Genomic DNA, 26,243 nt, shown 5'->3' on the forward strand with positions numbered 1-26,243 from the left:
TGACAGTCAACTATAAATCCTCTAATCAAGCAATAAAATGGCATCCAATAGAATAACAAGTAGGGCAATGCATCCAAGACATGTATCATACTCAAGACACCCAATTAACATAATAAAAGTAAGAAAATTAGAGCACAGTAGCGATGACTCTTTGCCTCAAGTCCATCAAACTTATAACATGCAAGAAGATGTTTGATACCATGCCGAAAAGAGGAGAATTAAGGAAAAAGACCTCATTTTTCCTTCTTGAGAAGCAACGGACCCACGTTATCCCCGGTGGCCTTGTTGTGCTTCACATGGCTTCCATCGCACCGCGGAAACGTACCCGACCTCCAACACCTATATATAAAAGCTAGATTGTTACAGGAACCATAAGAGCAAAAAAGGAGTTTACGCATGGATTATTTAAGTACCGGCAATAGGCGGTGAGGGGCTTGGAGAGATCGGCGAGGACCACGGAGTCGACGACCTTGCCCTCTTCCTTCCGGATCGCGGGGTTAATTCCGCCCTCCGCCCTCACGATGGCCACGTGGCGGCGGCGAGAAGGAGGAGGAGGGAGGGATTGGATTCGGCTCTTGTGAAGGATCTCCGAGGACGCGGTGTAGGAGACTCGAGCTCCGATCGCATCGCACACCATGGAAGCTGCCATCTCCCGGTCTGCTGTAGTGGTGTTAGGTGAATTGCTCTACTTTTTTCTTGGAGGCAGGGGAAGGTGGGAGAGATGAGGACGGCTTTGATTGTGTGGCGAACACGAGCTCTTTCGCAGCTTTGGTGGGACCAATGACTGAGACGTCATTAGTCCATATGGGCCGGCCCGTTAGGACGTGGGCGACGATCCAGGCCGAGGCTCAAATGGACTCCTCCTAGTTCTTAAAAATAGCATATCTACCGAAATATTACAACTTCGGGTAGTACTAAGATAACGCACAATGATGTTATTATGTTTTAATCGTTCACTTCGAGCTCAATTCTGAACTAAACGATGCCACTTAGGTAGAATAACAACATAAGATGCAGGGAAGTTTCGAGAATGGGCCCAATGAGACCGACTCGGCCGGGAATAATGACTGCGTGTCCGCGTGCTTCAGCAAAGGAGACCGTAAGCCTTTTACCAGTGCGTGAAACGATTCTGACACCACCTCAAAGGCCTGGACCAAAGAGAGTGGCCATTATGCACGCCAATCCATTCGTACCTTTCTTTCAGATTTACACCCCTGCGAGGCTAACACAGTTGGCTCGAGTGGTCAAGGAATACCCAACTAAAAGGTCAGGACGGTCTAAGGACCTCCTTTCCAAAAATAATTAAATAAATAAAATTAAAAGGTCAGGTTAGCATGATATACATTACACCTCACTGATTGTGTATTTCCTGTGCAACAAGCACATCAGGCTCGACCATTTGATTCCTGAGAAATAGAAAAAGAAACCACCATTTTGCATTTTTGCTGGTACATTACATTATGAATAACTACAAAATGCCGACAGAGTTAATTATGGTTCATGAGTGGCATCCATTTGTTAATTACTGACAGAAGCATTTAACTGTTCCACTTCAGTCAACAAGCTAAGTGTGGTTAAGTACAAATCGTCTATTACATGTTCTTACACCAGCATTAACTATTCTAAAGAAACACCCAAACCACTTCTAAATCTTAATAACAAAAGCTAAACGGCGACCACATAATGAAAGAAGCTCCATCTCGGTGGGCTCCCACTTCTATGAAGAAGCGCACATGGGCTCTGCGGCCACCTCAAAATCTACTTCATTCTTTCAAAATGGTTCAACCGTCGGGTCCAATTCTGACCTTTAAATCATATTATAAGAAACATAAAGAAAACGTAAACATAGATTACGTGGGAACCACGCCTGTCATCAAGAAAAATAAAGGAAAATCTCGGATAAATGCCCCCAACCAAAGCAATATTTCAAACCCTAAATGGAAGGGTAAGATGAACTCAGAAGAAGGAGATGGTTGTTCCTAAACAACACAAGAATTAGCAAATCACAAGCGAAACGAGAAGCAACACATCGATCAGACTAACAAAAAAATTCGAACAAACAGCCCGTAATAACCGAGAAAGAGATAAAAGGATAGAGAAGTCATCAGTTGACGGGAGACGGCAAATGGTAAATGACGCACTCACTCTACGTGATCTTAAGGGGATCAAACACGCTCACAAGATGGATGCGATCGCCCACGAAGCCAAGACCACCGTCCCTAGGGTTCCGACCGACCTCGCCACCACCGCTGCCGAAATCTTCTCATCCGCCTTGTCTGCCTCCGACACAGGTGCATCCGACGGCGATGACTCCGGCGCGGACATCGGCGGCGCCGGTGGGGATAGAGCCGCCGGAGACGGTGCCTTAGCCTTCCCCTTCTTCTTCTTTGCCGGCGCCGGAGCCGTGGCGGCCGGGGATGGCGACGGCGTCAACGCAATCGGCCCAGGAGCCGGTGCCGGCGCTCCTCCAAATAGCTCGCTCGGGAGTAAGAGGTTGTCGACGGTGAGGACGCACACTGGGGTATCATCGAGAACAGTAGATGCTATACGTGAGGTGTCAACGCCGGTGTCAAGGGAGATGTCGTCGCCGCGAGAGATGACGGAGAGGTCGTACTTCCCAGAGGCGCTCGAGGCCATGGTAGAGATCGTTCCCTTCGCCGTCTTAAGCGAATCCTTAGGAGTATAGGAAGGCAAAGCATGGTACTGGAGGAGAGTGACCAGATCAGCACTGGAGAGAGAGTTGACATCCGGAGCGTCTTTAGCCTTAAAGGCCTCATCGTTGGGCGCGAAGAGAGTTAACCCCTTGTCCATGGCGGACTGATAGATCTTAAGCACACCGGAGGTGACGATAAGCGACGCGAAGGTCTTGCAACCGGCCTTCTCAAGAAGCGCTGTGAGGTTAGCCGACGAAGCCGACGGCGCATCGAGAAGCCCCGGGAAAATAATCGGCGCCGAGATCTCGAGCACGGAGAGGTTGTACGGGATCTGCTTCACCGACTTCGTGTACGAAGCGTCGAACTTCGCTCCGGGCGCGGCGGAAGCGAAGCCGACCTTACCGCCGCGGAGGTTGGTGATGTTGACGAACCCCAGGTTCCCGGCGGCGTTGCCGGTGGTCTGGTAGAGCGTGGTGGTGAGCGTGGTGCCGCGTGGCAGGTCATGGAGCTTCTGAGGGTCGAAGTAGTCCAAGAGGTTGAGGAGACGAAGGGCATTCTTGATCCCGGCCAAGCTCTGCTTGGAGGATAGCGCAGCCATGGCGGAGTTGGGGAGAACGAGACAGGTAACCGTCTCCCTTGAGTTGATCTCATCGCATACCTTGGTCTGGGTTAAGTAGCTATTGTACAAAGAGTAATCGGGGTACTTATCAAGGATCGCCGTGATATTGTGGCCATTTGTTGCTGCTAAGAGGAGGAAGAAGGTGAGAAACAGTAGAAGGAGAGAGGAAGCCATGGCGAGTAAGTGGGAGACAGAGGCCAGGGGTTTAGGAAAGAAGGGAGCAAAATACCACAGAGTAGGATGGGTAAAATGGGAATAAAAAGGAAGGCATGCAGTGGGAGTTAGGGGTTAAGGACTACGGAGGGTTTATTTTTAACCACAGTTGAGAGTTAACTCGAAAGTGATGAATGAGCACATGAGAGTGCCGATATAGGAGAGTAGAGGCCGGTGCATAGGTAAGCGAGCCGGTGGTGCAGGATGACTCTGTGATTAGGTAATACTTCTACGACGTGCCTATAGAAACTTTCTATGCTACTGCTTTATCTGTCGTAAGATTAATGAATTGAGATTAAGGAGTAGTGTCATTAACGGTTGTGATATGTTTATCGTATAAGAATGAGTTTGTATGAATGGGTGCGAGAAGGATAGGAGCGTCCGTCGGTCACAGCTGGAAAAGGTAAATATCAGGGTTAAAGTTTCGGAGCTCGAAGCTTTCAATTGGATCCCGTCACCTCCGGTTAGCCGGTCACTAAACTGTTTTTGTTTGACGTGTCACTGAAATACTAACTACTTGTCTACGAGAAAGGAGTTAGATTATGAATTTTAACATTTAATCTAATTTTGGATTGTATTTATAAAATTCTTGTCGTAAAAAATTTGTACTCAAATCTTCAACAAAGACGAAGAGAGACAGTGTTAGTGTGTTTTGGTTGTTATAAAAGATTTACTATTTTATGATGTTTAAAATGAAAGCTAAGAGTGAGACGATATTTATAGACTTCTTTAAACTAATTTTACTTCCTCTTTTAATATATGAGTGTACTATCTTCTTTTATTATTATTATTATAACTATATTTTGTCGATATATTATTATAAATTTTGATACTGCTACTTTAAACTAATTGGAATAGCGAGTCTACACAACTAAGCCGAATTATTAATTTAAGTTATCAAAACACCGCAATAATCATTTTGAATAAAAATTAATCCTACAAACTCTATAGTTATACATAATGATACCTATCAACTCTATGTTAACTAGTTATTATATTATCTTTTTTCCTTACATACCAATACCCACCTTTGAATTAGATAATTAAATAAATCCCGGTAATAATTAACACCGTCACCCGTTTAACAATTAATTTAGACAACCAATCTATCAACAACTCAAATCTGATTAAATTAAATCTAAATCTTTTTAAAAAAAGAATAATGGGTTAAATCGAGGGGAGGCTTAACTTGCATAGTCAGGACGTCGGATCCAACCAATGTTTTCTTCAATTTGGATCACATGCACACTCCGTATGATAGAATATGTCATGTACAATCCTGAGCTACAGCTACCAGCGTTGGATTCCATTTCTAGTTCCGCCACCCGCGCCAACCTCCGACACCCCTGTCGCAAGTTTCAACTGGCAGGCTAATGAACGCGAAACCCAGAATCCAGCACTAATTCCAACTTCTCCGATCCGAATCTCGAAGGCCCCCCGATCCAACTTTTCTTCACGAAGGAGGAACTCTATCTCTATGTCTATCTCTCTCTCTCTCTCTCTCACACACCCACACGCACACACACGTAAAGAAGATCCCTAACCAAAAGACTCGCATCTGAAGAAGGAAAGAGGAGGAAGTGCCATAATCATAACTTATTATAAAGTTAGACCACTACTTTTTTCCTTTTCACTTTTCATCAATCGAACACATGTAATTTGTATATATAGGATAACGCATGTGGAAGGTGGGCTGAGCTGAGAATGCAATCTCGCCCAACAGTCGTTCCTTTTAATAATTGTCATGAATACGTGCATGTGTAGAATTAAGTCTCCTCGAAGTGTTCCGGTAATTCAACTTAAGAGACGAGAACACGTGGATGAAGTAGTTCTTATAGTGCCGAGATGGAGACGGCAGTCAAAGCTATAAATAAATGCAATGCATCATTATATATGGAAAATAGTACATAAAACCAGTCATTTATTCAATAAAATAATTAGGCAGAGTAGCATCTTCTCCGCTATATCAGGGAAGAGCAGCGTCGTCGACTAGGAGAACGAATTCCCAGAAATAATACCTAAAAATGTGGTATGCGAGCCAAGTTTCGGGCCAACTCTGAACTCTCCACAACTTGGATAAAAGAACCAAGACTGGGGCCCAATTAAATGTGGGCTTAGGCCGATATTTCACAATGCCGAGACACGGCCTGCTAAAGATCGTTTTGCCTCCTCTGCTTTGATCGACGACCTTCTCTAATCTCTAGAGGTTCTCGTTAGGAATCTCGCCATGGCTTCGTCTCGCGATAGCTTTCCCGTGGAAGAGCTCTCAAAAGAAGAGGTATGGGATTCCATTGGTGTACGCTATGGGATTTCATTTTCGTCGACTCTATGTGCCCTTTCATGTCGATCTTTGTGACGGTAATTTTATCTTTCTTGTTAGGGAGGTTTCAAGATAACTAGTGAGTTTCATCAGCTATTCATTGCATATAATTGAATCGAATATATAAGCTTTATATTACCTCCTTATTTATAAGTTCTCTCACAAAGAGAATCTGCTTCACAATTAATGCTCGTCAGAATGGAATACTTTAGTATTGGCAAGAGTCGAGAGTTTTTCTCTCGCTGTGTATATTTTCTTCTGCTCACAGGAATACAGGATATATCAACTATGCTTCAAGTATACAACATGTAAGTGAACAACTATGACATTCTTTAGAACAGTAATGGTGTCCTTGAACTCCCAGGATCATAAGTTATGGTTCCATAGGAAATTCAAGTGAAAAACAAAGAAGATTAACTATTCTGAGCATTTTCTAGCTTCTTGGATCCCCTTAGCAGGGTAAGCTACCCCATATAAGCCTCATCCTCATTTGGTGTACCTGGTTATCACTCTGGATTTTCTTTTTCTTTAAAAATAAAAATAAAATAGAATTAGCTGTTTCATCTGACTTGCAAATATATGCCAAAGATCAACGGTATCTATAGAATTTAAAAAAATGACAAGACGATCAAGTACAGCTTTAGTTTTGGAGGCCGTTTTAGATCCTCATAATCCTGCAGGCCATCCGTCTCCTCTAATAATAGTTCTACGAAGAAACAATATTATTATGATATAAAATATAATTTTAAGAAATAGTATTTATATTTTTAAAGTATAATAATTATAATGTTTAACTGTTAAATTATGTTTTAGAATAAATCGAGGTTCAGAAAACTAAGATACTTGATACCTCGAGGTGCCTTCCGGGTGACACCCAAAATATACGTCATAAGCTCGCATCTTTTTATCCACGTTTATGGAACTAAGCCGTTGCATCGCGGTAAGTGAGGATGGACACGACTATAAAATGAACGGCAGTTGTAAATTGCCAGTTGCCATATAGAAAACTATCACTAAGTCTTGTTTAAAAATTTGAACTGAGGTAAGCAACAAAGCCTGACATCTGGCAGGGTGTCAGACGTGGTCCTCGTTTAGCACGTGATTCCAGAATAAAAACTATACGGAATAGTTATCGTTATCCTCTACTTCGGATAACAAAACTGTTGTATTTTTACTTCCACGCCGACTCAGAACCCGAGAAGCCGTCCGCGAAGGGACAAGATTCAACATCTAGAATGATTTAACGGTGGACCTTGGATGCCGCATATAAAATGCCTATGGGGAACAACTTTACCGTACTTATGGGCAGCTGGCGTCTGTCATGGAAGAGTGGGCAAAGGCGGGGAGCCACGCGGTCCTCTCGACCCGAAGCGTGAAGTCTTTTCACGTGACCAGGAGAAGCACCGCCCGATCTCCACCGTCCAGTTCAACTCACGGAATCTCTCTCCGTTGCTCCCCCCCATCTTTTCCTGTAGGGATCCCCGGAGAGACTCCCTCGCCTCGTTTTCTGCACGCATATTGAAGGACACATGGCAGATGCCTAGGCACGGTTGGATCCTTGCTTAGCAAGGAAGGGTTGGTGGAGAAATGGCGGGCCGCGAAGAGGCGGTGGGGGCCACAGACCGGGAAATCACGCAGTCCGATGTGGGATGGGGCGGAGTTGACGTTGTTCACGGTGGGTTGCGGAGGAGGGCGGGAGGAGGGTGGTCTGCCCGCAGATAGAAAAAGAAGAAAAAGGCTGACCGATGTCAGAGAAGTGACCCTACGACCCTACGTGTACCGTACACAGACACATGCGCCGCGCCCTCCTCTCTCGTCTGAAGCTCCTTCGCTCTCTCTCTCTCTCTCTCTCTCTCTCTCTCTCTCTCTCTCTGGTCTCTACGCATTTGAATTCTAACGGACGTTATCACGATCGTTATTAATCTGGCACGGCTTATAAAACACGGGTTGGTATTTGGACCGTGTAAAGGCGGTTTAAGCGCACCATTAGCCTCTCAAATTTATGTTTTCTTAATGCAATTAAAATTATTAAATACGTGTGATTGGTATATTAACACACAGCTAACGACACGACTAAATAAATACTGTATACTTCAGCCGCACTTAATCTACTGTGCCCTCTGTAGAAACACAACCTATCCTGGTTTTGAGTTTGTGGCTTTGAAGACATGCCTCGTCTATATAGGCTTTTGTTCTTTTTGACCGGTCTGGTGTTACTATAGTTCGACTGTTAGCAGCAACTTTTTATATGAAAAAAAAAACATAACTAATCCTGAGTTCTTAGAGATGGTTTCTCAAACATAAGAAAGCAGTAGGCGAAATATAAAAAACAATGTAGTTACATCTCGACCATCTCAATTATTACTATGTCATCTTCATCCTTTAAAAAAAAATAACAAACTTTATAAATTATTTAAATGTATTACTAAGTTTTCTCATCAATCTCATTAGAAATTTTGATATAAATAATTTTTAAAATTTCCTTCTATTAGGAGAGGAAAAAAGAATTTCTAACATAATTCCTCTACTTAGTTAGTTAATTATGTTAATTTTTTTATATGATTTCTAATAGAACGGTCTTAATAATATGACTAGATAATTTAGAAAGTATATAGGTTTTTATTTTTGAGACAGTAAAAGTGATGCGAAGTGAGTTGAGAGTGAACAAAATTTTAAGTTAAAAAAAAAAACAAAGAAAACTAGGTAGCCAATACAGCAACGAAATTGAAATTTACGTAGTCGTAGTGGTGATTCAAGAGTATCTGCTTATTAAAGATTCACTCGCTCACTCTTTATTACCGCATAGGACGGCAGCGCGCTGTATACCTATCCATCAATGTGTTCGAGAAAATAAACTTTGCTTCTCTCTTTGTCATGCTGCTTTTCTTGGAAGTCTTATGCATTGATTTCCTTGGAAGCCGCCATGATGACTGCCATTACGGTTAATCCCGTCAGAATCCGTTAGGTTGTAACGTCAGGCCTTATATAAACCCTTTTAGACTGCCATCTCTGACCGCTCCCCCCCGCCCACCCCCCCCCCCCTCTCTCTCTCTCTCTCTCTCTCTCTCATCAATATCTTCTCACACAAACGGCTCTTGTCGCCAAACGTTAAGCCAAAACCATGACCGCCATTTCAAGCAACTAAGAAGAAACCCACAACGCCATGGCTCTAGTCGAATCCAAGACAGCTGAAGAAGAGCAGTACCAAAACGCACTTCCACCCCCCTCTAAAGTCCCTCGCCTCTCTTCAGATTCAAATTCAGGTAATCTTTTTGTTTTATTTTATTTTTACTATTCCACTCTTCTTCTTCTCTTGATTTTTTCCCTTTGGGTTGTTGTAGGGGTTGTAACTATGGCGGCTTCGTCTCCATTGCTTCTTGGCCTCGGACTTGGGCTTGGGGCTTCCCCTGCTTCGTGCTCTCAGAAGCGAGCCTTCACATTTATGCAACTGCAAGAGTTAGAACACCAAGCCCTCATCTACAAGTACATGGCCGCAGGCGTCCCTGTCCCTGTCCACCTCGTTCTCCCCATTTGGAAAAGCGTCGCCGCCTCCTCCTTCGGACCCCACCACTACCCCTCTCGTAAGCCCTCCCCTTCTTCTCCTTCCACTATTTCCTTTCCATAAGCAATCCATTGTAAAAAATCACAAGGGTTGGTGGTTGATTTGAATGCAGTGATGGGATTCGCGAGCCTCTGCTTGGACTACAGGAATAGCATGGAGCCAGAGCCAGGTCGGTGCCGGCGAACGGACGGGAAGAAGTGGCGGTGCTCGAGGGACGTGGTGCCGGACCAGAAGTACTGCGAGCGGCACATGCATCGCGGCCGGAACCGTTCAAGAAAGCCTGTGGAAGTAGCAGGTGGAGGTGGAGTTGCCGCCATCGTCCAAGACCATATGAAGGATCACGTCAATGGCACAAATAGCAGCATTAGCAGTGGCACGCAGCTCTCGATCTCAGTTGCAACCAATGGGTTAAAGTTGACGCCTTCCGCTACTAATGGCAGTGTTAGTAATAGTAGCAGTAGCAGCAACAATGTTTCGCCGCCAAGGCTTGGATTCTCACCCACCAGCGTCTTGAATGTTTGCAAAACTGGGCCTATTTAGTTTATCATCTTGCGTTCGTTGTGATCCTTTTCGGGTTTGGAGTTGTAGTACTTTGTAGGTTAGATGTTTGCGTTTAATTTTGGAGGAAGGAAGAATGCACGAGTGTTTGTTGATGTGCTATTCGATTTCAGGGAGAGAAACCCAAGGAGACTTCCTCTGTTATTAACTCTCCATATGTTTTATCTATTCGGAGAACTTCTTATTTCATTCATATGGCTTAATTATTTTATTTGTCTACCTCCGTCTCTTTCTTTCTCTTATTTTTTTGGTAGATGGTGTAGATGTTAATGTGCTTCCAGTTTTGTTCTGTAGCAGAGCGTGTTGTTGGGTCATGAGATCAATGGTTGGACCTTGTCAGGGGGCGGTGTGGGTTCGTACAGCTTGTTGTTTGTATGACAGTAGTATGAATACAGTGTCTTTGAGATAGGACTCGCCAGTTCATTGGATGGTCGTAATTTCGTATTCAGAATAGGGTTTAAGCCTTTGCTGCCGTGTTGCTATTTACTCTTCTGCAAAGCTGTCTCAGAGCTAGACGACACACAGGCTTGATCAGCAGTAATCCTAAGATATCAAACACACTTCCTGAGTCAACATCCGAAGTCATGGTTTCGAATTTTGATTTCGTTTTCGATCCGTTCTGGCTATTATAGTGTGTTGAACTAAAAGTTGATAATCATTTATATGCCTTATTATTTTGACTCAACGCTAAAACTTCAGTTACCGCCCTCCAGTTTCACCTGTTTGAAGTATTTTTACTTACAATATTGCAATATAGTGCATGAAGCGTATCCATCTAGCAGTAGGCGATGATTGAATTTTAATTGTTTGAAGTATTTATAGAAAAACTAGACTCCTACAAAAGTATATAGATGTTATATTAATTTTATTATAAATAGACTAATACACCTTTTTATTTTATTATAATTGATTATATTTTTATTAGTTAAGGGGTATTCGTGGGTAATAAAATTTTTTGGCGAATGTATGTAAAAATAGTGATAATTCAAAGGTTAGGGGGTAGGGTTTAAGCCTTTGCTGCCGTGTTGCTATTTACTCTTCTGCAAAGCTGTCTCAGAGCTAGACGATACACAGCCTTGATCAGCAATAATCCTGAGATATCAAACACACTTCCTGAGTCAACATCCGAAGTCATTGTTTCGAATTTTGATTTCGTTTTCGATCCGTTCTGTTTATTATAGTGTGTCGAACTAAAAGCCGAGAATCATTTATATGCCTTATTATTTTAACTCAACACTAAAACTTCAGTTACCGCGTGTTGCCGCTCCTTCAGTTTCACCTGTTTGAAGTATTTTTACTTACAATATTGCGGTATAGTGTATGAATCGTACCCTTCGGGCAGTAGGTGATGATTGAATTTTAATTGTTTGAAGTATTTATTGAAAAACTAGACTCCTACAAAAGAATATAGATGTTATATTAATTTTATTATAAATAGACTAATACACCTTTTTATTTTATTATAATTGATTATATTTTTATTAGTTAAGGGGTATACCGTATACGTGGTTAATAAAAAATTTTAAGGAATGTATGTAAAAATAGTGATAATTCAAAGGTTAGGGGGTGGGGTCAAGTAGAGCTTGATCGAGTCGGTCTCTCATCAAGCTTGAATTAGAATTAATTTTGAGTCTATATTTATAATCAATTTTAAATTAAAATTATTTTAATTCGAAGCAATTTTAAACTAATATAGAGTTCGAGCCTAAACAAGTTGATAAATAAATAATTTCAAATCTTACTTAGTATAAGCTAAAATTTGAGCTTGAACCAGCTTGAGTTAAATTAAACTTAATTTAGGTTTGGTTCTAAGTTTAAAATATTAACTCACAGGATTAAAATTTCATAACTAAACTCTATAAGATCATAGTATAAAACAATCCACTTAAGTTAATCTTAAAAATATAATACTTATTATATATATAATAATTATTATTTTGAGTCTCATCGAGCTTATTTAATTGAGTCAGCTAATAATCAAGCTTAGCTTGAAATTATTTTTAAGCTGAGTTTGATTGAGTTTTATCAAGCTGAGCTCGAGCCTGACTTGATTATTTTGACGGCCCTATTAACGGTCTAAGTAAAATAAATTTTAATTGTTATTATCATGTTTTACGATTACCAGTATTATTATAGCAAATAATGTGTTATTGCCGGTTGATTTTCTTTTATGCTATATTATTAATAATTATTTATCAATCACAAATACATACGTTATAAGCTAGACAAAATAGCTAGTATCTCTGATATATTAATTAGATAAATGAATCAATTTCATGAACAACAACAAGAAAAAGAAAGAAGAAAAACGTATATAACAATCTGACTTGTAAGACAAGTATAAAATGAATCCGACTTAGAGAAAAGAAAATATACTTCCTTTTGTTTGCCCAAATCACCCACCCAATTAAGCTTATACACGTCGAGTGTATAAATGCATTTCTGAACACTTGGGAGGATTAATAGGAAAAACATAGGGTCCATAAAACAAACCGGCTCGCATGATCTTTAGCAAGTTAAAAGGAGTCCAGTCGACGGGTCCCTTCCCCTCGCCCTTTGGATACGATGGCGGCGAGCGAGACGAGTCGGTCGGAGAAGAAACCCCGCTCTCTCTTCGATCTGCCATCCGATTTCTTCAACGGTTGCCGCCTACTCCGTGCTCATCCCTCGGAAATCCTTCCTCCAATCCCTTCTCCTCCTCCCTCCTCGACCGTTGACGGAGAAGGCGTAGGAGAAGAGGAAGCAGGACTCGATTCGAAGCGGGAACCGGAGAAGGCTAAAGAGACCTCGTCGTCGCGGTGCACGTGTAACATTTGCAAGGCCGAGTTCGACTCCTTCCATGACCAGCGCTCCCACTTCAAATCCGATCTCCACCGACTCAATGTAATGTTAACACTCTCGTCCTCGCTTTATCTCTACTTCTTTATTCATAAATTAGATTTATAGATCACTCGAGAATTTGAGAGCTTTATGACTGGATTTAGTTGTTTATTGAGATGCAATTAGCTAAGTCTGCAATCAGTAAGTATGTATTGTGTTATTAATCAGTACGTTATGAAAATTTTCTCAATTGATTGCAGTTATGAGTTATGACTGCTGAAGAGTTTAACTTTTATTTATACTTGTAACTTTTACGTATCAGCCAAGGAAATTTCCTTCTTCCTAAAATTAGGATAAATGATCATAATAAGCTTCTTCATTTATTACTTCGTATAGATTTTAAAGATTGATCAAAGGTGGATTGGATGGTTTGTCCTTGTAGTGTCTCTTATCTTATCATATGAAGCTAACATAATGTTTATTTGGGGTCTAAGATGTAAAAATAGTTCTGCCCTGATAATTCTTATATCTGTTGAATAGAATAATCCCATTTCTTTTCCAACTAGGTGTTTTTAAGTTTATCATGCGTCATCAGACAAGAACTTTCCCCTGAAGTTTTGAAAGGACGGTGCTTCTGTTGAGTTTAATAACTGATATACTTTGGGAGACTATATTTTGAAGATAATATTTGTACGCTATGTTTGCATTCAATATACGCCCTCACATTTCCTGTCATATTTTTGCCACCATTATGTTTTAATCCATCCACTTCTTTGTTCTTACATGTTTCTTAGGTTAAGCTGAGTATTGCTGGCAAAAACACTATCAAGGAAGAGGACTTTGATGAGTTGGATACTGATTCTTTATTCGAGGACATGGAAATATCTAGTATATCAGGTTCAGAAGATGAGTTGGAAAATGGACCTATATCTAATCAAGGATTATCAGGGAAAGGCAGGGAAGAGTTCAGACAAAAGTTGTATTTCCGTTTCAATTCAGGAGATACTGTTTCTGTTTATAGGTGCTTGCTGTTGGATGAATCTGAAGAACCATTTGGCAACAATAAGTTAAATGTGGGGATTTCTGGATGTACCTCATATGTTGAGGATACCGAGTTGATTAACAGATTGAAGCACTTAATATCTGAGCCTCGAGATAAGAGGCATTTACGGATAGTTTTACTTGCTTGTGGTGGACATTTTGCTGGATGCGTTTTCGATGGGAATTCAATTATAGCACATAAAACATTTCATAGGTAGGTGGAACACTTTCTTAATCCTTCATGCTTATGATCTTTTTGTACTAATTCACTATATTTGTAGATTGTACAATTATTCATGCTGTTGCATACTTGCATAGTGGGCTTATTGCAAAATTGCATTGTGTCTTTATATGAGCTGATTATTCTTGGAATTCAGAATACTGTCTATGAAACACTTAAACATAAAATATCGTATGTATATAGATGATTTTTATTCTTCTTGTTCATCAAATCACCGTTAAGATACTTATCCAATTAGCTTATACTTATACCAAACGTGGACTTGATACCTTTTGAGTTGCTACTAATTTGAGAAATACTTAGTAGATTCTTAAATAATTTTTCTTATGTTCTCTTTTTTGTTTTTGGTTCCTTTATGACTATTTTCTATTAGCTGTGCATTTTACATATTTTGTGATATAGACAATTTGGAGCGCATATGTAGCTGGTATGTCTTTTGCTAGCTACCAAATATTCATTATTGGACCTTGGTCACCAGCATTCTGCGGCAATCAGTTCTTACTTTACTTTAGCTAAAATACTTTGTTTTCTGATACTCATTTTGGTTGATTGTGACCTTCAATTTGAGAGAGGCCTATAAGGGTGATGCTATTCTATCTGGACCATAATGAAAAACTTGTATGTGCTTTTCCTAGTTCTGGTCAAGTTATTCACAGCTTAAAATAAGATTTTATGGTGATGATCTTTAAGCTATTCTAAGTTTGAGTTTGAGGTCTCATGTTTTTGTGTCATAGATAGAGCAAGGAAAATGTGCAGTTATTGTTGTAAATTATTAAATCAATTGTTATTCTAGCTTAATATTCTCTCCCTCTTTACATGCAAATGCAGGCCTAATTGCACAGGGAAACTATTGCCAGTCTGTGCATTTGTTATTTCTTTTATTTGGAATACTGCATTTAATTGCGTCCTATTAACCACTAAATTTGTATTCAACTTGTAGATATGTTGTAAGGGCAAAAGCTGGCAGGAAACAATCTGCCAAAGATGCGACTGGGAAGGCTGCAAATTCAGCTGGCTCGTCTCTTCGACGGCATAATGAAGCAGCATTAAAGAAGGTGCCAATTGATCAGCTTGTAACACTGCCTTGTGCTGTTTTACTTCCTTGCATGCATTACTGCATGCATTACTCAGGGCAGTTCTATGCAGACAATGGGACTCACTATTTTCTGCTGCTAATTGGTTAAATACCTTCCAATTGGCTCAGTAACTTAATACACCATTAAATATGAATCTGATGTTGGACAAAGAGTACAACTATTAGCATTTGAAGCTTCAAATTTGTTTTGATATTTCTGGCTATTCTTCTTAAATATATAAGTTGATTTTAAAACTTGTTGTTGCAGGAAATTCAAGAACTAATTGTTTCTTGGAAGCCATACTTTGATTCCTGCTCATCTGTTTTCTTGCATGCTCCATCAAAAAACCGTCAATTACTTTTTGATGGGGAAAAACCTAATATAAGTTTCCACGGCTGCAATATTCAACATGTCCCATTGACAGTCCATCGACCAACCTTGAAGGAAGTCAAACGAGTATATAACCAATTGACTTACATAACCTACGAGATAGCAACTGCTGTTGTAAAGGAAGTTTTGCCTTCTGTGGATGACGAAAGTAGCATTCAACACTCTGATGACGTAAAGCTGGATAACTACTCTGAACTCGTGGAGCCTAGTTCCAAGTCATGTTCCAGTGTAGAATGTCTGCCAAGTAACAATGAAGTCAGAAGCTTATCATTTACTGAAAGTGAAACAACACCTTTACACGAGGCAGCAAAATCTGGTGATGCTCAACGAACTCTGGAGCTGCTCGAGCAGGGTCTGAATCCTTGTATTAAGGACTCAAGAGGTCGAACTGCATACATGATGGCAACAGAGAAGGAAGTCAGAAACACATTTAGAAGATATATGGCTTTAAACCTTGATAAGTGGGACTGGCATGCTGCTAATGTGCCCAGTCCGTTGACAAAGGAAATGGAAGAATCTCAGGCCGCAAAACAGGTCTATTCATGCTTTTGCAATTAAACAAACTTAACTTGCAACGTTACCAGTAATAGCTCAAACATGTTCCTTTAGATTATGCTGTCACTAGTGATAACTGTTGTTTTTAATAGGATCCTTTATGATCTACTTAGTTAGGCTCATGTGTGTAATTTCTCTTATCTACAATTTCTACGAGGTTCAGAAGCATAACAAAAGTAGCTATGCTTTACGCATCTAACTAGTAAAATATAACAGTGCTGTAGTTTCTGTAGTATTTAAACACGGAGGTTATGTAATATCTGCATTCCTCAAATACTCTTGTAAAGATCTACTCCCTTAATTATTACAAGTAGACATAATGCTGGTTGTATATGCAGGCAGAGAAGGATGCCAAGAGGAAGGCTAAAGCAAAAGAATTGAAGAAACTGAAGAAAGCAAAAGAAAAGGCGAAGGTCGTAGTTCCTTTACTTATATACTCTCAGTCAAGATAATGTACATGTACTTTTAATATCACATTTTTGATGTTGAATGTATTATTGTTCTTTACTATCTTAGTTAATTTTCGTAATGGGTGATGGTAAATGGAAGTTCAGATATATTGCATATTGATGCAGGACTAGCACTCTACTTCTTGTAGGCATTAGGGCGAAACAAACTTGAAATGTAGCATATTCTTTCATCTGATTTATTTTTTCCCCTGTTTTTGAAACTGCAGGCACAGGCATCCCCATCACAAAATGCCCAACCAGCCGTTTCACACAGCCAAGCAGTCGTGCCAGTTTCAGCTGTAAAGCAACAGCCACAATCTTCCCATTCTGTTACCATTTCAAAGGAGGTGAGACATAAACTAAAGGATCCTGCTCATCTTCTAAACTTGCAGAATTGATGTCCTTTTCTCTAAGCTTTGTGCATCTACTGCTCAGGAGGAACAGAAACGGGCACTAGCAGAAGCGAGAGAAAAAAGAGCAGCTGCAGCAGAAAGAAGAATAGCTGCTCTTACAGTTCAGGCATCTAGCACCACAGCAGCTCCGGCAAGTAGCTTGGTAGAGCCCAAAGGTGGACCAAGTGATATTACCTGCTCATGCTGTAATGCTTCCTTGGCTGGGAAAGTCCCCTTCCACAGGTATCACTACAAGTATTGCAGTACCTCATGCATGCATGTTCACAGGGAGATACTAGAAGATGGATGAACATGATACCTCTTATTTTAGATTCTTTGATACAAAAGTAGACTGACGTAAGTATTTCCCAATTTGTCTTATATATATTGTCAAGTTAAAACTGGGTTGGAGCATTTCGTTGAAATAGACTTGACAGGATCAGTACATAAAATGGATGGGCCTGCTATCCTTTAGCAGAATAAAAGATTAAAAAAAATAGAATAACTTGTCATAATGAAATCAATAGCAAATGCAAACAGCATATGAGAGTGACTCCACAAGAATTAATTACAGTTAAGAGCACCTAGTTAAGCGTCCGTGAAACAGTAATATTCATAGATAGTTAAGGCTGCAGTTGCAACTGAAATTACAATGCCGAAGATGCTATTATTGATGACCTGCTGCATTGAGACGTGAGAGGTCTCCATCCTTCTGGGCTGCATTAGCCAAGCAGCGGAACAGTCTCCCACTGTGATATGCACAATAACAAACAAGGTCATGGCAACGTATGCACAGATCTTCTTCGCATTTAAAAGGATGTGTATGTGATTTAAACTACAGAGGTAACTGAAGAAAAGATCAAGTGACAAGCCAGTATTAGATGTGCATGCAAGAAGCTTGTTGATGGAGAAGCAATTGTGTTTAGATAGATAGAGAGAGAGATAACGAACCTGTAGATTACGAGGAAAGTTTCATGCAGTGTTCCAACCACTGAACCAGTTATATGTGGACCATATTTAACATCTGAAGTCACGGAAGCATATTGAAAAGGACGTACGGAAATGGAGAAATCCTGATTAACGCAATGGCCCTTAATTGGTGAAACCAATCTCCGTCACCAGCCACCCTAACAACAGCTGCTTTCTTCGGCCAATTTTCCAGCCAACCCTGTGTATCAAGTAGAAAAGAGACTTGTTGAAGAACTAATTTAAATTATCAGTTGAAACTTATTTAGAGCTTCCAGCCAACCCTGAGAGTAATATATGTATTGATATTTTTTTACTGTTAACTTGATGAAAGATTAATAAAATTTATCTCTTTTATATATATATATGAAGATTGATTTAAACTAAAATTTGATAACAAATAGAGAATTAAATTTAGAATTGAAGTCTATCTCATATAAAAATAAAAAGTCAAATTTAAATTACTAGTATTAGTGATATTTCATCTAATTAACACATAACTATATCTATTAGCATAAGAAAGAAAAATCTCAACAAAATAAAATAATATAATTTAATCTTATTGAACTAATATATTCTTTTTTAACGTAACGTGGTGTTGGAACCGGATATAAAAGTCTATTATAACTATTAGATTATAATTATAAATTTTAGAAAAATATTAAAATATTTATAATTTATATGCATTATCACGTGCTTTCGAATTCGCATTTGACCGGCCCGATGGTCCCATCTTCCTGACGAGATGCCCGACTGTGGTCAAAACTCAAAATTTCCTATTCCAAAGTATTCATAATTTTCTAAAGAATATTAAAAATATAAATGTATTATATGACATGGATTCGAGTAGTGATTAATGGTTTGATATGTGAATATGTAGTATAGATACTAAGAGATTCCATCAATTATAAACATTATTTAGATATTTAGATGTTAAAGAGAAAATTAAAATATTGCAAAAAATAAATAAGAGGATATATTACATACGATTAAGCAAACGAGTTAGAGATGTCTGTGCAAACATATGGGTTCGATTCCCAATTCAACGGAAACCACAACGAATCCAATTACTAAAACCAACTCCTCCTGTTCCCTTCCTTTCCTCAGATTCCACGGCCACCGCTCTGGGATACCGAGAGGAGAAGACGGCAATGGCGGTTGAACCCACCGGTGACCCCGCCGCGAGGGACGAAGTGTCGCCACGTACGCCGTTAGTTCCTAAACCTATGCCGACATCCGAGGACGAGATCCGAGCCGTCGCTCGCAAGTTCTCCGACCAACCCGTCCAAAACCCCGACCCCGGCGTCTGGGCCGTCCTCACCGCCATCTCCAAGAACTCGCGCCTACGACCTCAGGTTTAAAGTTTTAAACCTTTTCACCTCAAATCCTTAAACCCTAACTTTGATTAATTATACACTCCGTCCAACGCTATCGCCTTTCTTGTTTCATTATAGGGCATGAATATTCTCTTGAGTTCGGACGAGCACTGCCTTGGCCGATGCGTAGAGGACACGCGTTTTCAGATCGCGGCGATCGCGGTGAGCGCGAACCATTGCAGAATCTTTAGGGATTCTGTTGCGGTTGGTGATGGTGAATTGGACCCAACTTTGCCTGTGCCAGTTTTTATCAAGGATACAAGGTTTTTGTGTATACCGACTCTCCTAGATGCTTTTAGAATATAAAACTTACGTTTCTTAGTGTAAATTTTTGGTGTGCAGCACGAATGGGACATTTCTTAATTGGACGAAGCTAAGAAAGCGTTCTCCTCAAGCTAGGCTGCAGCACGGTGATATTATAGCTTTTGTTGCTCCTCCTCAAGACGGTAATGCACCACTGCTACTGTAATTCTTGATAAATTTGATTGTGTTAGTTTCTTAATAAGATTTGTGATGAATGTTTTGTGTTTGATATGCATGTAGCAGTTATAATCACTATAAAGAAGTCATAACGGAATAAGGTGAAACTTATTGAAAAGAAGAAAATTTTGTGCTGATTATACAATAAATGTCGACATAACTAGGTCAAATCAAGAAACATTTTCTTAATACGAGCTACACAAAGGACACTACTGAAGCACTTGGAAGAGAGATTTAAAGCATTTTAGGATGTAGTTATATTATGGGTGATTTATAAATGCTGTTAGTCATCTGGATACAATGCTGGAATCACAATTTCGTTTTATACTTCCTGTATTTACATCTTTTGCACAAGGGCTTTCTTGTAAAGTTTACTTATAGAAATCTTATACTTCATTTTCCTTATAGGTGTAAGAGTTTTTATTTGATATAACATATATCACTTCTTTGCAAACCTATGCGATATAATTGTAGTGTGCAATATATTTGTGTGTCTTTCTAATTATCTCTGCGTTCCATTTCGTTAGAGGGTGTGGCTACTGTATTTTATTTGTATAACATTTAGATACTTCAATATGCTCATCTCTATAACACATAGAAAACCTCCATGTAAACAGTGTCTATTGATTTGTACTTTGAAGCAACTTTATTTCCCTAATTCATGTGATGTTTGAATTTTCTTCATTTCTTTGTGTCTATTAGTTTGTTTAAGAGCTTCATTAATATTCATATGTATATTTCTTGCTGCTTTGTATATTTGGTACCCTGGTTTGCTTTCTGATGTTGTTTTTTTTGTTATAATTGTCATGTTTCTAATGCATTATGATGCTCATTAATAACCTTTGAAATGGTTAATGGCTTATGATTTTCATGGCCTTCTTTCATTTCACTTAATTTCTTCTTTATTTTATGTGCTTTTCAGATAACTCCTATGCCTTTGTATATCGTGAAGTTTGTAGGCTCTCTTCCATGGAAAATGGAGGAGCAGGTTTGAAAAGAAAGTCAGGTAACTAATAACAAGTATGTCAGTGATGTGCATCCATTCATTCATGAGCTTGTGTTCAAAAACGTGTGCTCGTCTGTGCGCTTCTCTTTCTACGTGAAAAGCTGACCAGTCAAAGTTCTAGTAGTTTTTCTCACAATGGACAGTTTCTATTGATTTGAGGGTGAAATTGGACATTGATAGGCATCTTTTTTTCCCTCATACTGTTATTTGGTTATTGACGCTCTATTTTCACACTTGTGAATTTTGGGAGTGTTAAAGAACTAGGAAATGCTTACATAATCTCAATTAGATTAAAGCTTCTTATAGTGAGAATCTACTTTTTTTTTATTACTTGGATACTTTTCACAATGAAACTCACATTTGGTTGTTAATACGAGTCAATTATTTCCTTTCCTATTATGAATAGACTCCTAGCTTGGAAAGATGGACAAGGAAGGTTGGATCTCATGGAACTTTGTTTGGGTGTTACTGGTTTTCTTTTGTTTGAGGCTTGGATTTAACATTCAGAAATCAACAATGATTATCTTGAATAAAGGATACTGATAGTTGGCTAGTTGCATGAGTTTCGCTTTTATCTGGGTGGATAATTTCAGGACTCTGACTCTTTTTTATCTTTACCTTATGTGCATACGCTATTGTCTTGTAAAATTTTCATATCTTAGTTAGTTTTCTGCCTTTTTATTTAAGCCCCTGTTTGCTTCAGGATTATCTTTTTCTTTGTTCTAGGTTAGGGAACACTATTCTAGTTTAAAAAAGAAATATCAAATTATTCTTACTCTAACTTAGAAACATTATTCAAATTATTCCACACATAAACTGAGTTATAATTTTTCTCTTAATTTAGTTAAAGTTATTTTAAAATCATTCTTTTTTTTCTATCACTCCCTATCTCATTCCACAAACCAAAAGCTCTCGCTCGAAATTTCAACCGAATTTTCCCGCACAAATTTGCCCCACCTATGGCATTGCATCACTAAATTCTGGCATATCCCATTTCTTGCATGTAATCTTGAAGAGGAGTCTTGTGCTGATAACAAGAGACTTAAGGGTATTGGTATTGGTGCTCCAGATGGGCCTGTTTCACTTGATGATGTTCGAAGTCTTCAAAGATCTAACACGGTATCTCCCAAAAGTGTAGACAAGATGTTGTTATAATGGTTATCCTCTTAACTGATCGATTTTATAAAATATTCAGGAACTTAGGCAGCAGTTGGAATCACATGTTTTGACCATTGAGAGACTGAGCAGTGAAAGCCGTGCATCCTCAGATCGGCATGAAAATGTATGGTCTGCTTTATCTGCAGCATTTTTGTGTGCAATGCTTAAGATTATCTGTATCTTTGCACACAGCAGGAGCAAAATTGATAAAATAGTCTCTAAATCCGCTTGCATAAGTATACTTTTGAACTTTATATGCCCGTTCTCAGCATTTCATCTACTGAAATTGTCCTTAGACACCAGATCTGAAGTTCTTGAACTAATGTACCTTGGGGTAAAGCATTTTAATTCCTAAGACTCATCATTCCTTTTACCTCTTTTTTTCACCAACTTGTACTTCTGTAGCAGGCCAGGATATTAACTTCTACTTATTGATATACTAATAACAATTATATACTCTCTGTCTCTCTCTCAAATTTATACTCGTTCATGAATAATTTAATTTTCTAGGAACTGAGGGAGCTAAAGGAAGTGATGTCAAACTCTTACATCGATCAAATTAAAGAGCTTCAACATTCATTAGATGATAAGAAAGGGGAAGTGGATGTGCTTAGTGCATTGACTGTGGAACTGCGGAGTTCTATTAAAGATCTTAATGAGAGGCTTACTGCATCCAAGCAATCACGTCTTGATGCTGATGAGATAATTCAGAGGTAAAATTGCGATAATGGCCATATCTTTTTTCCTGTCAGATAAGAGGTGCACAAGTGACACAAAGTACAATCGTCTTTCTTTTGCTTGAGTTGATATGCCATGGATCTCCCTGCCTCTGTTCTAATGATGACTTCCTAAGAATAAATAATAGATTGTACCCCAAATAGTGAAAGCTGGATTCTGAGATTATCAACATGTGCTTTGTTGTAAGTAGTAACATCTATGCAAAACTGATTTTGGCAGCCAGAAAGCAACTATATCTGAACTTGAGGTACAGCTAGATGAAGAAAGGAATCTGAGAAGAGAGGAGAGGGAAAATGCTGCTGCAGATTTGAAATCTGCACTACAGAAAGTTCAGGCTGAGGCTCAAGAGGAAATAAAACGGCACGCTGATGTTTATGCTAGACAACATAGAGAGCAACAAGAAGTAATTAGTAAGCTTCAGGTTGGTACTTTTAGCACAAGTCTAAGTTTAGGTATCTGCCAGAAAAGAAACACTATATAAGCAAGCAATTTACTAGGTGTTACATTTACTTATTTTGGCTTTTCAGGAGTCAGAAAAAGACAGCCGGTTGCTTGTGGAAACATTAAGATCCAAACTGGTAGAAGCTTTACTGAGCAACAAATTATCTTTATAAATCAGCATATCTCTGTATTCCCCTGTTATGTGATATAACCCTGCCCCTGTCATACAGGAAGATGCACGGGAAAGCCTTGTTACATCAGAGAAGAAAGTTAGGCAGCTAGAAATTCAGGTTCAAGATGAACAGCTTGCCTCTGCTAACATCAGAAAAGTATGCTCAAACTGATCCCATTTAGTGTATGAAAATTAATTATTATGCTTTTCTATATATTGGAAGAACATTTTCTCCACATAAATGGGCTAGCTGTAAACTATTACTGTCTCCTGATCTTAGACTAGCTCATACAGTATCAGTAGAAATTAAACAGCATATCTATAGAATATTTTGTTTGTATGTGAGGCCTCATTCTTATTACTGATTTTGTCTGACAGAAATCAGAAACACTGGAATCGGAATTGAAAATATTGAAGAGTGAACTTGAAAGTGAAAAGGTAGGAATAATGTCTTTGTCACAATTGTCATTCAAGAAATGTGACTTAAAGCTCTCCTAACTATCCCTAATAGCATTATCTTATTAGAGCATTACATTTTTTTTTAAAAAAAATTCTTCCATCTTTATCTGAGAATTCAGTATGTTGTCTTAGCAGGTAGCCCGGGAAGAAGCATGGGCTAAAGTCTCTGCACTTGAACTTGAAATATCTGCTGCAATTCGGGATCTCTCTATTGAGAAACAGAGGTTTCAGGGAGCAAGGGAAAGAATAATTCTTCGGTAAGGATTGGAATTCTTCTTTCTTAGCACTACAAGCAAGGATTTAAGTGCCACCGACATTGGTTGTACCGGTGACCTGTTGGCAACTCGGCATGATGCGCTGGGTGATACAGCCTGTGCTGCTTGCCATTGCCATAGTGTTTGCTGACAAAGGGCGTGACTGTTTTTCTTATTCTTTTTTGTTTGGTGGGGAAACGGGTGAGATGAAGCTGTGGATGTGCAGGAGAGAAGATTGTACAGTCATCATCAAACAATTCAATTTTTTATTTTGTAATATTGTTCTTTCTTTAACCCACTTTTTGCTTACTTGTAGGGAGACCCAATTGCGTGCCTTCTATTCAACGACTGAGGAAATCTCTGCAATGTTTGCAAAACAACAGGAACAACTGAAGGCAATGCAAAAGACTTTGGAGGATGAGGACAACTATGATAATGCATTAGTTGATATTGATTTAAATGCACGATCTAGAAGCCTAAACATTGTCTATCCAAGAGGAACAGAAGAAGCTCATGCGAACAACAATGCGAGAGAAACTTCTGGTGCTTCTACCCCAAAGGGTGTGCAGGCTACCTATGTTAGCTCGAGTGACGATGATATCAGTAGTACGGAAAAGCACGATTGTGAAATTGGAAGCCAAGATGGCAACACCCAAGACCTAGAATGCACAAGTGCAGATAGATTACCGAACGCATTTGGTTCAGATATTGATGGTGTTGGGACAGCAGTAGTTCCTGGTGAGGACCCAACAGACACTGAGCGTGTCCTTGGAACAGAGAGCCAGGTGGCAGATGCTGGCTTTGATGAACGGAATACTATATTGCATAAATGCAGCAATCTGGGAGGAGACACAATGCAGCTTGACGATGAAGTCCAGGTCCAAGAAAACATGGAACCCTTACTGAAGCTTCAAGGTGTCAGCGGTGGTTGCTCTCAAGCAAGACTGGAGGATACAGAGACCGGCACAGTTAGGACTGCTGATCTTTTGGCCTCAGAAGTTGCTGGCAGCTGGGCAGTGAGCACTGCTCCATCTGTCAATGGGGAGAACGAGTCTCCAAGGAGCATGGCAGATGATGGTGATGATGAGGATGCTAATGCTGCTGCAGCGCCTTGCTCGGACGGCCAAGCGGCAGGTAGCCAAAGCAATATAGTCAGTGGGATCATAAGGCTATCCGAAGAACATCATGCACTTAATGCCATGATAGGAATAGTTGCACCTGATTTCAGGCAGCAATTCCAGGATAGTGGATGTGAGGGACAAAAGAGTGATTCTATGTCAGATGCAGAGACAGAGGAAGGTAGCAACAATGGTGATGGCCATGAGGCCAGTGATGGTGATGAGGATGCTGAAGATAGCAGTGATGGTGGTGACGACCCTACGGAGGGCGCCAATGAGGTAACAATTGAAGATTCTGTCGGATAGTATGGAGCTACATATCTCGAGTGGTTTTTGTTATGTCATCATTTTGTTTAAAATCTCTTAGCTCTCTTTTCCTCTCTCTTTTCCTTCGCTGATTTTCATGTATAGTAGTAGTCTACTTTTGCCCATCCAACGGAAGGGGAAATATGTATTTCCTACTGTGATTTGGTATGGGTTTAGCAAATGGCCTACCGGCGCATGATGTTTGACTAGCGATCTCTTGTTCATAATTTAATATTTCTGCAAAGCCTTACAAATCATGCGTTCTACTTGTGAAATTCGAAGGGCCTCTTATCATTTGTAGAATAATTTTTATTCTAGTATTAATTCTTTTATACTAGTATAAGTAATAATTACTTATCTCAATGTAAGTTTATTAATATTTACTCCTATCTTTACTTATCCTTCATATAATATATTTATATTTATTAAAAAAATATTATTTAAAAATAATTTCTCTCTTACCTCTTCTCTCCGGTCCACTTATTCTCCGTTCATTATAAAAAATAATTTAGCAATCTATCAAATTATTATATACTATATTAGTTTATAAAGAAACATCATAAAAAATTGTATTATATTTTTCTATATAAATTTAATAAATAAGCGTAGCTATATCTCTATAAAACTTATCTCACAAATACATATGGAACTTATTTCATTAAGTGAATGCCCAGGAATTTGTATCATGGAACCTCCATTTGTTTAAATGCTCGGATTCTTATTGTGAAATGAGAACGACTAATCTAAAGAGTAGAGGTATCTAGGGCGGCTGGGGAAGGAGGTTAGTTAAAGAATAACTATGCGCCAATTGACTAAATTTCTGAATTGGCTCTTTATGCCTGCATGCAAATAGACAGCAATTTATATGAAAGCTTTTAC

The 26,243-nt window shown here is 39.3% G+C and overlaps 5 protein-coding genes across 6 annotated transcripts; 3 read left to right on the forward strand and 2 right to left on the reverse strand.

Moving 5' to 3' along the window:
• Positions 1-843, reverse strand: LOC140763066 (CDGSH iron-sulfur domain-containing protein NEET). The gene is made up of 2 exons (XM_073101101.1): positions 414-843; positions 1-339 (listed from the first exon to the last, which is right to left on the reverse strand). The coding sequence occupies exons 1-2, from the start codon at positions 647-649 to the stop codon at positions 234-236; spliced, it is 342 nt and encodes a 113-aa protein (XP_072957202.1). The 5' UTR covers positions 650-843; the 3' UTR covers positions 1-233.
• Positions 844-1,883: 1,040 nt separating this feature from the next.
• On the reverse strand, positions 1,884-3,546 carry LOC140763064 (fasciclin-like arabinogalactan protein 8). The gene has a single exon (XM_073101099.1). It carries the CDS (start codon positions 3,445-3,447, stop codon positions 2,176-2,178), a length of 1,272 nt encoding a protein of 423 aa, XP_072957200.1. The 5' UTR covers positions 3,448-3,546; the 3' UTR covers positions 1,884-2,175.
• Positions 3,547-8,834: 5,288 nt separating this feature from the next.
• LOC140763223 (growth-regulating factor 12-like) lies at positions 8,835-10,145 on the forward strand. Its single transcript, XM_073101311.1, has 3 exons — positions 8,835-9,069; positions 9,148-9,387; positions 9,481-10,145. Exons 1-3 carry the CDS (start codon positions 8,970-8,972, stop codon positions 9,906-9,908), a joined length of 768 nt encoding a protein of 255 aa, XP_072957412.1. The 5' UTR covers positions 8,835-8,969; the 3' UTR covers positions 9,909-10,145.
• A 2,267-nt stretch (positions 10,146-12,412) lies between these two features.
• LOC140763757 (uncharacterized) lies at positions 12,413-17,271 on the forward strand. Its single transcript, XM_073102094.1, has 7 exons — positions 12,413-12,809; positions 13,541-14,001; positions 14,969-15,083; positions 15,372-16,028; positions 16,388-16,462; positions 16,726-16,845; positions 16,934-17,271. The coding sequence occupies exons 1-7, from the start codon at positions 12,492-12,494 to the stop codon at positions 17,198-17,200; spliced, it is 2,013 nt and encodes a 670-aa protein (XP_072958195.1). The 5' UTR covers positions 12,413-12,491; the 3' UTR covers positions 17,201-17,271.
• Positions 17,272-18,872: 1,601 nt separating this feature from the next.
• On the forward strand, positions 18,873-25,615 carry LOC140763143 (uncharacterized). 2 transcript variants are annotated; one of them, XM_073101204.1, is made up of 13 exons: positions 18,873-19,211; positions 19,311-19,495; positions 19,575-19,678; positions 20,635-20,718; positions 21,734-21,837; positions 21,914-22,000; positions 22,387-22,589; positions 22,834-23,035; positions 23,142-23,192; positions 23,286-23,384; positions 23,606-23,665; positions 23,819-23,943; positions 24,257-25,615. In XM_073101204.1, the coding sequence occupies exons 1-13, from the start codon at positions 19,008-19,010 to the stop codon at positions 25,362-25,364; spliced, it is 2,616 nt and encodes an 871-aa protein (XP_072957305.1). In that variant the 5' UTR covers positions 18,873-19,007; the 3' UTR covers positions 25,365-25,615. The 2 variants fall into 2 exon arrangements, with proteins under 2 accessions (XP_072957305.1, XP_072957307.1); XM_073101206.1 differs by having other exon boundaries at positions 23,822-23,943.
• The last annotated feature ends 628 nt before the right edge of the window (positions 25,616-26,243 follow it).

Source organism: Typha angustifolia, chromosome 7 (genome assembly GCF_048772165.1).
Source record: "Typha angustifolia cultivar Huaian chromosome 7, ASM4877216v1, whole genome shotgun sequence".
Classification (NCBI taxonomy): Eukaryota; Viridiplantae; Streptophyta; class Magnoliopsida; order Poales; family Typhaceae; genus Typha; species Typha angustifolia.

Excerpts from the sequence above, each read along its gene's own strand:
- LOC140763066 (XM_073101101.1), bottom strand. The coding sequence starts at position 649 with ATGGCAGCTTCCATGGTGTGCGATGCGATCGGAGCTCGAGTCTCCTAC. Across the intron at positions 340-413 it reads CCCCTCACCGCCTATTGCCG|GTGTTGGAGGTCGGGTACGT; the intron begins GTACTTAAATAA and ends TTTTATATATAG.
- LOC140763064 (XM_073101099.1), bottom strand. The coding sequence starts at position 3,447 with ATGGCTTCCTCTCTCCTTCTACTGTTTCTCACCTTCTTCCTCCTCTTA.
- LOC140763223 (XM_073101311.1), top strand. The coding sequence starts at position 8,970 with ATGGCTCTAGTCGAATCCAAGACAGCTGAAGAAGAGCAGTACCAAAAC. Across the intron at positions 9,070-9,147 it reads CTCTTCAGATTCAAATTCAG|GGGTTGTAACTATGGCGGCT; the intron begins GTAATCTTTTTG and ends GGGTTGTTGTAG. Across the intron at positions 9,388-9,480 it reads ACCCCACCACTACCCCTCTC|TGATGGGATTCGCGAGCCTC; the intron begins GTAAGCCCTCCC and ends ATTTGAATGCAG.
- LOC140763757 (XM_073102094.1), top strand. The coding sequence starts at position 12,492 with ATGGCGGCGAGCGAGACGAGTCGGTCGGAGAAGAAACCCCGCTCTCTC. Across the intron at positions 14,002-14,968 it reads GCACATAAAACATTTCATAG|ATATGTTGTAAGGGCAAAAG; the intron begins GTAGGTGGAACA and ends TTCAACTTGTAG. Across the intron at positions 15,084-15,371 it reads ATGAAGCAGCATTAAAGAAG|GAAATTCAAGAACTAATTGT; the intron begins GTGCCAATTGAT and ends TTGTTGTTGCAG.
- LOC140763143 (XM_073101204.1), top strand. The coding sequence starts at position 19,008 with ATGGCGGTTGAACCCACCGGTGACCCCGCCGCGAGGGACGAAGTGTCG. Across the intron at positions 19,496-19,574 it reads GTTTTTATCAAGGATACAAG|CACGAATGGGACATTTCTTA; the intron begins GTTTTTGTGTAT and ends TTTGGTGTGCAG. Across the intron at positions 21,838-21,913 it reads GTCTTCAAAGATCTAACACG|GAACTTAGGCAGCAGTTGGA; the intron begins GTATCTCCCAAA and ends TAAAATATTCAG.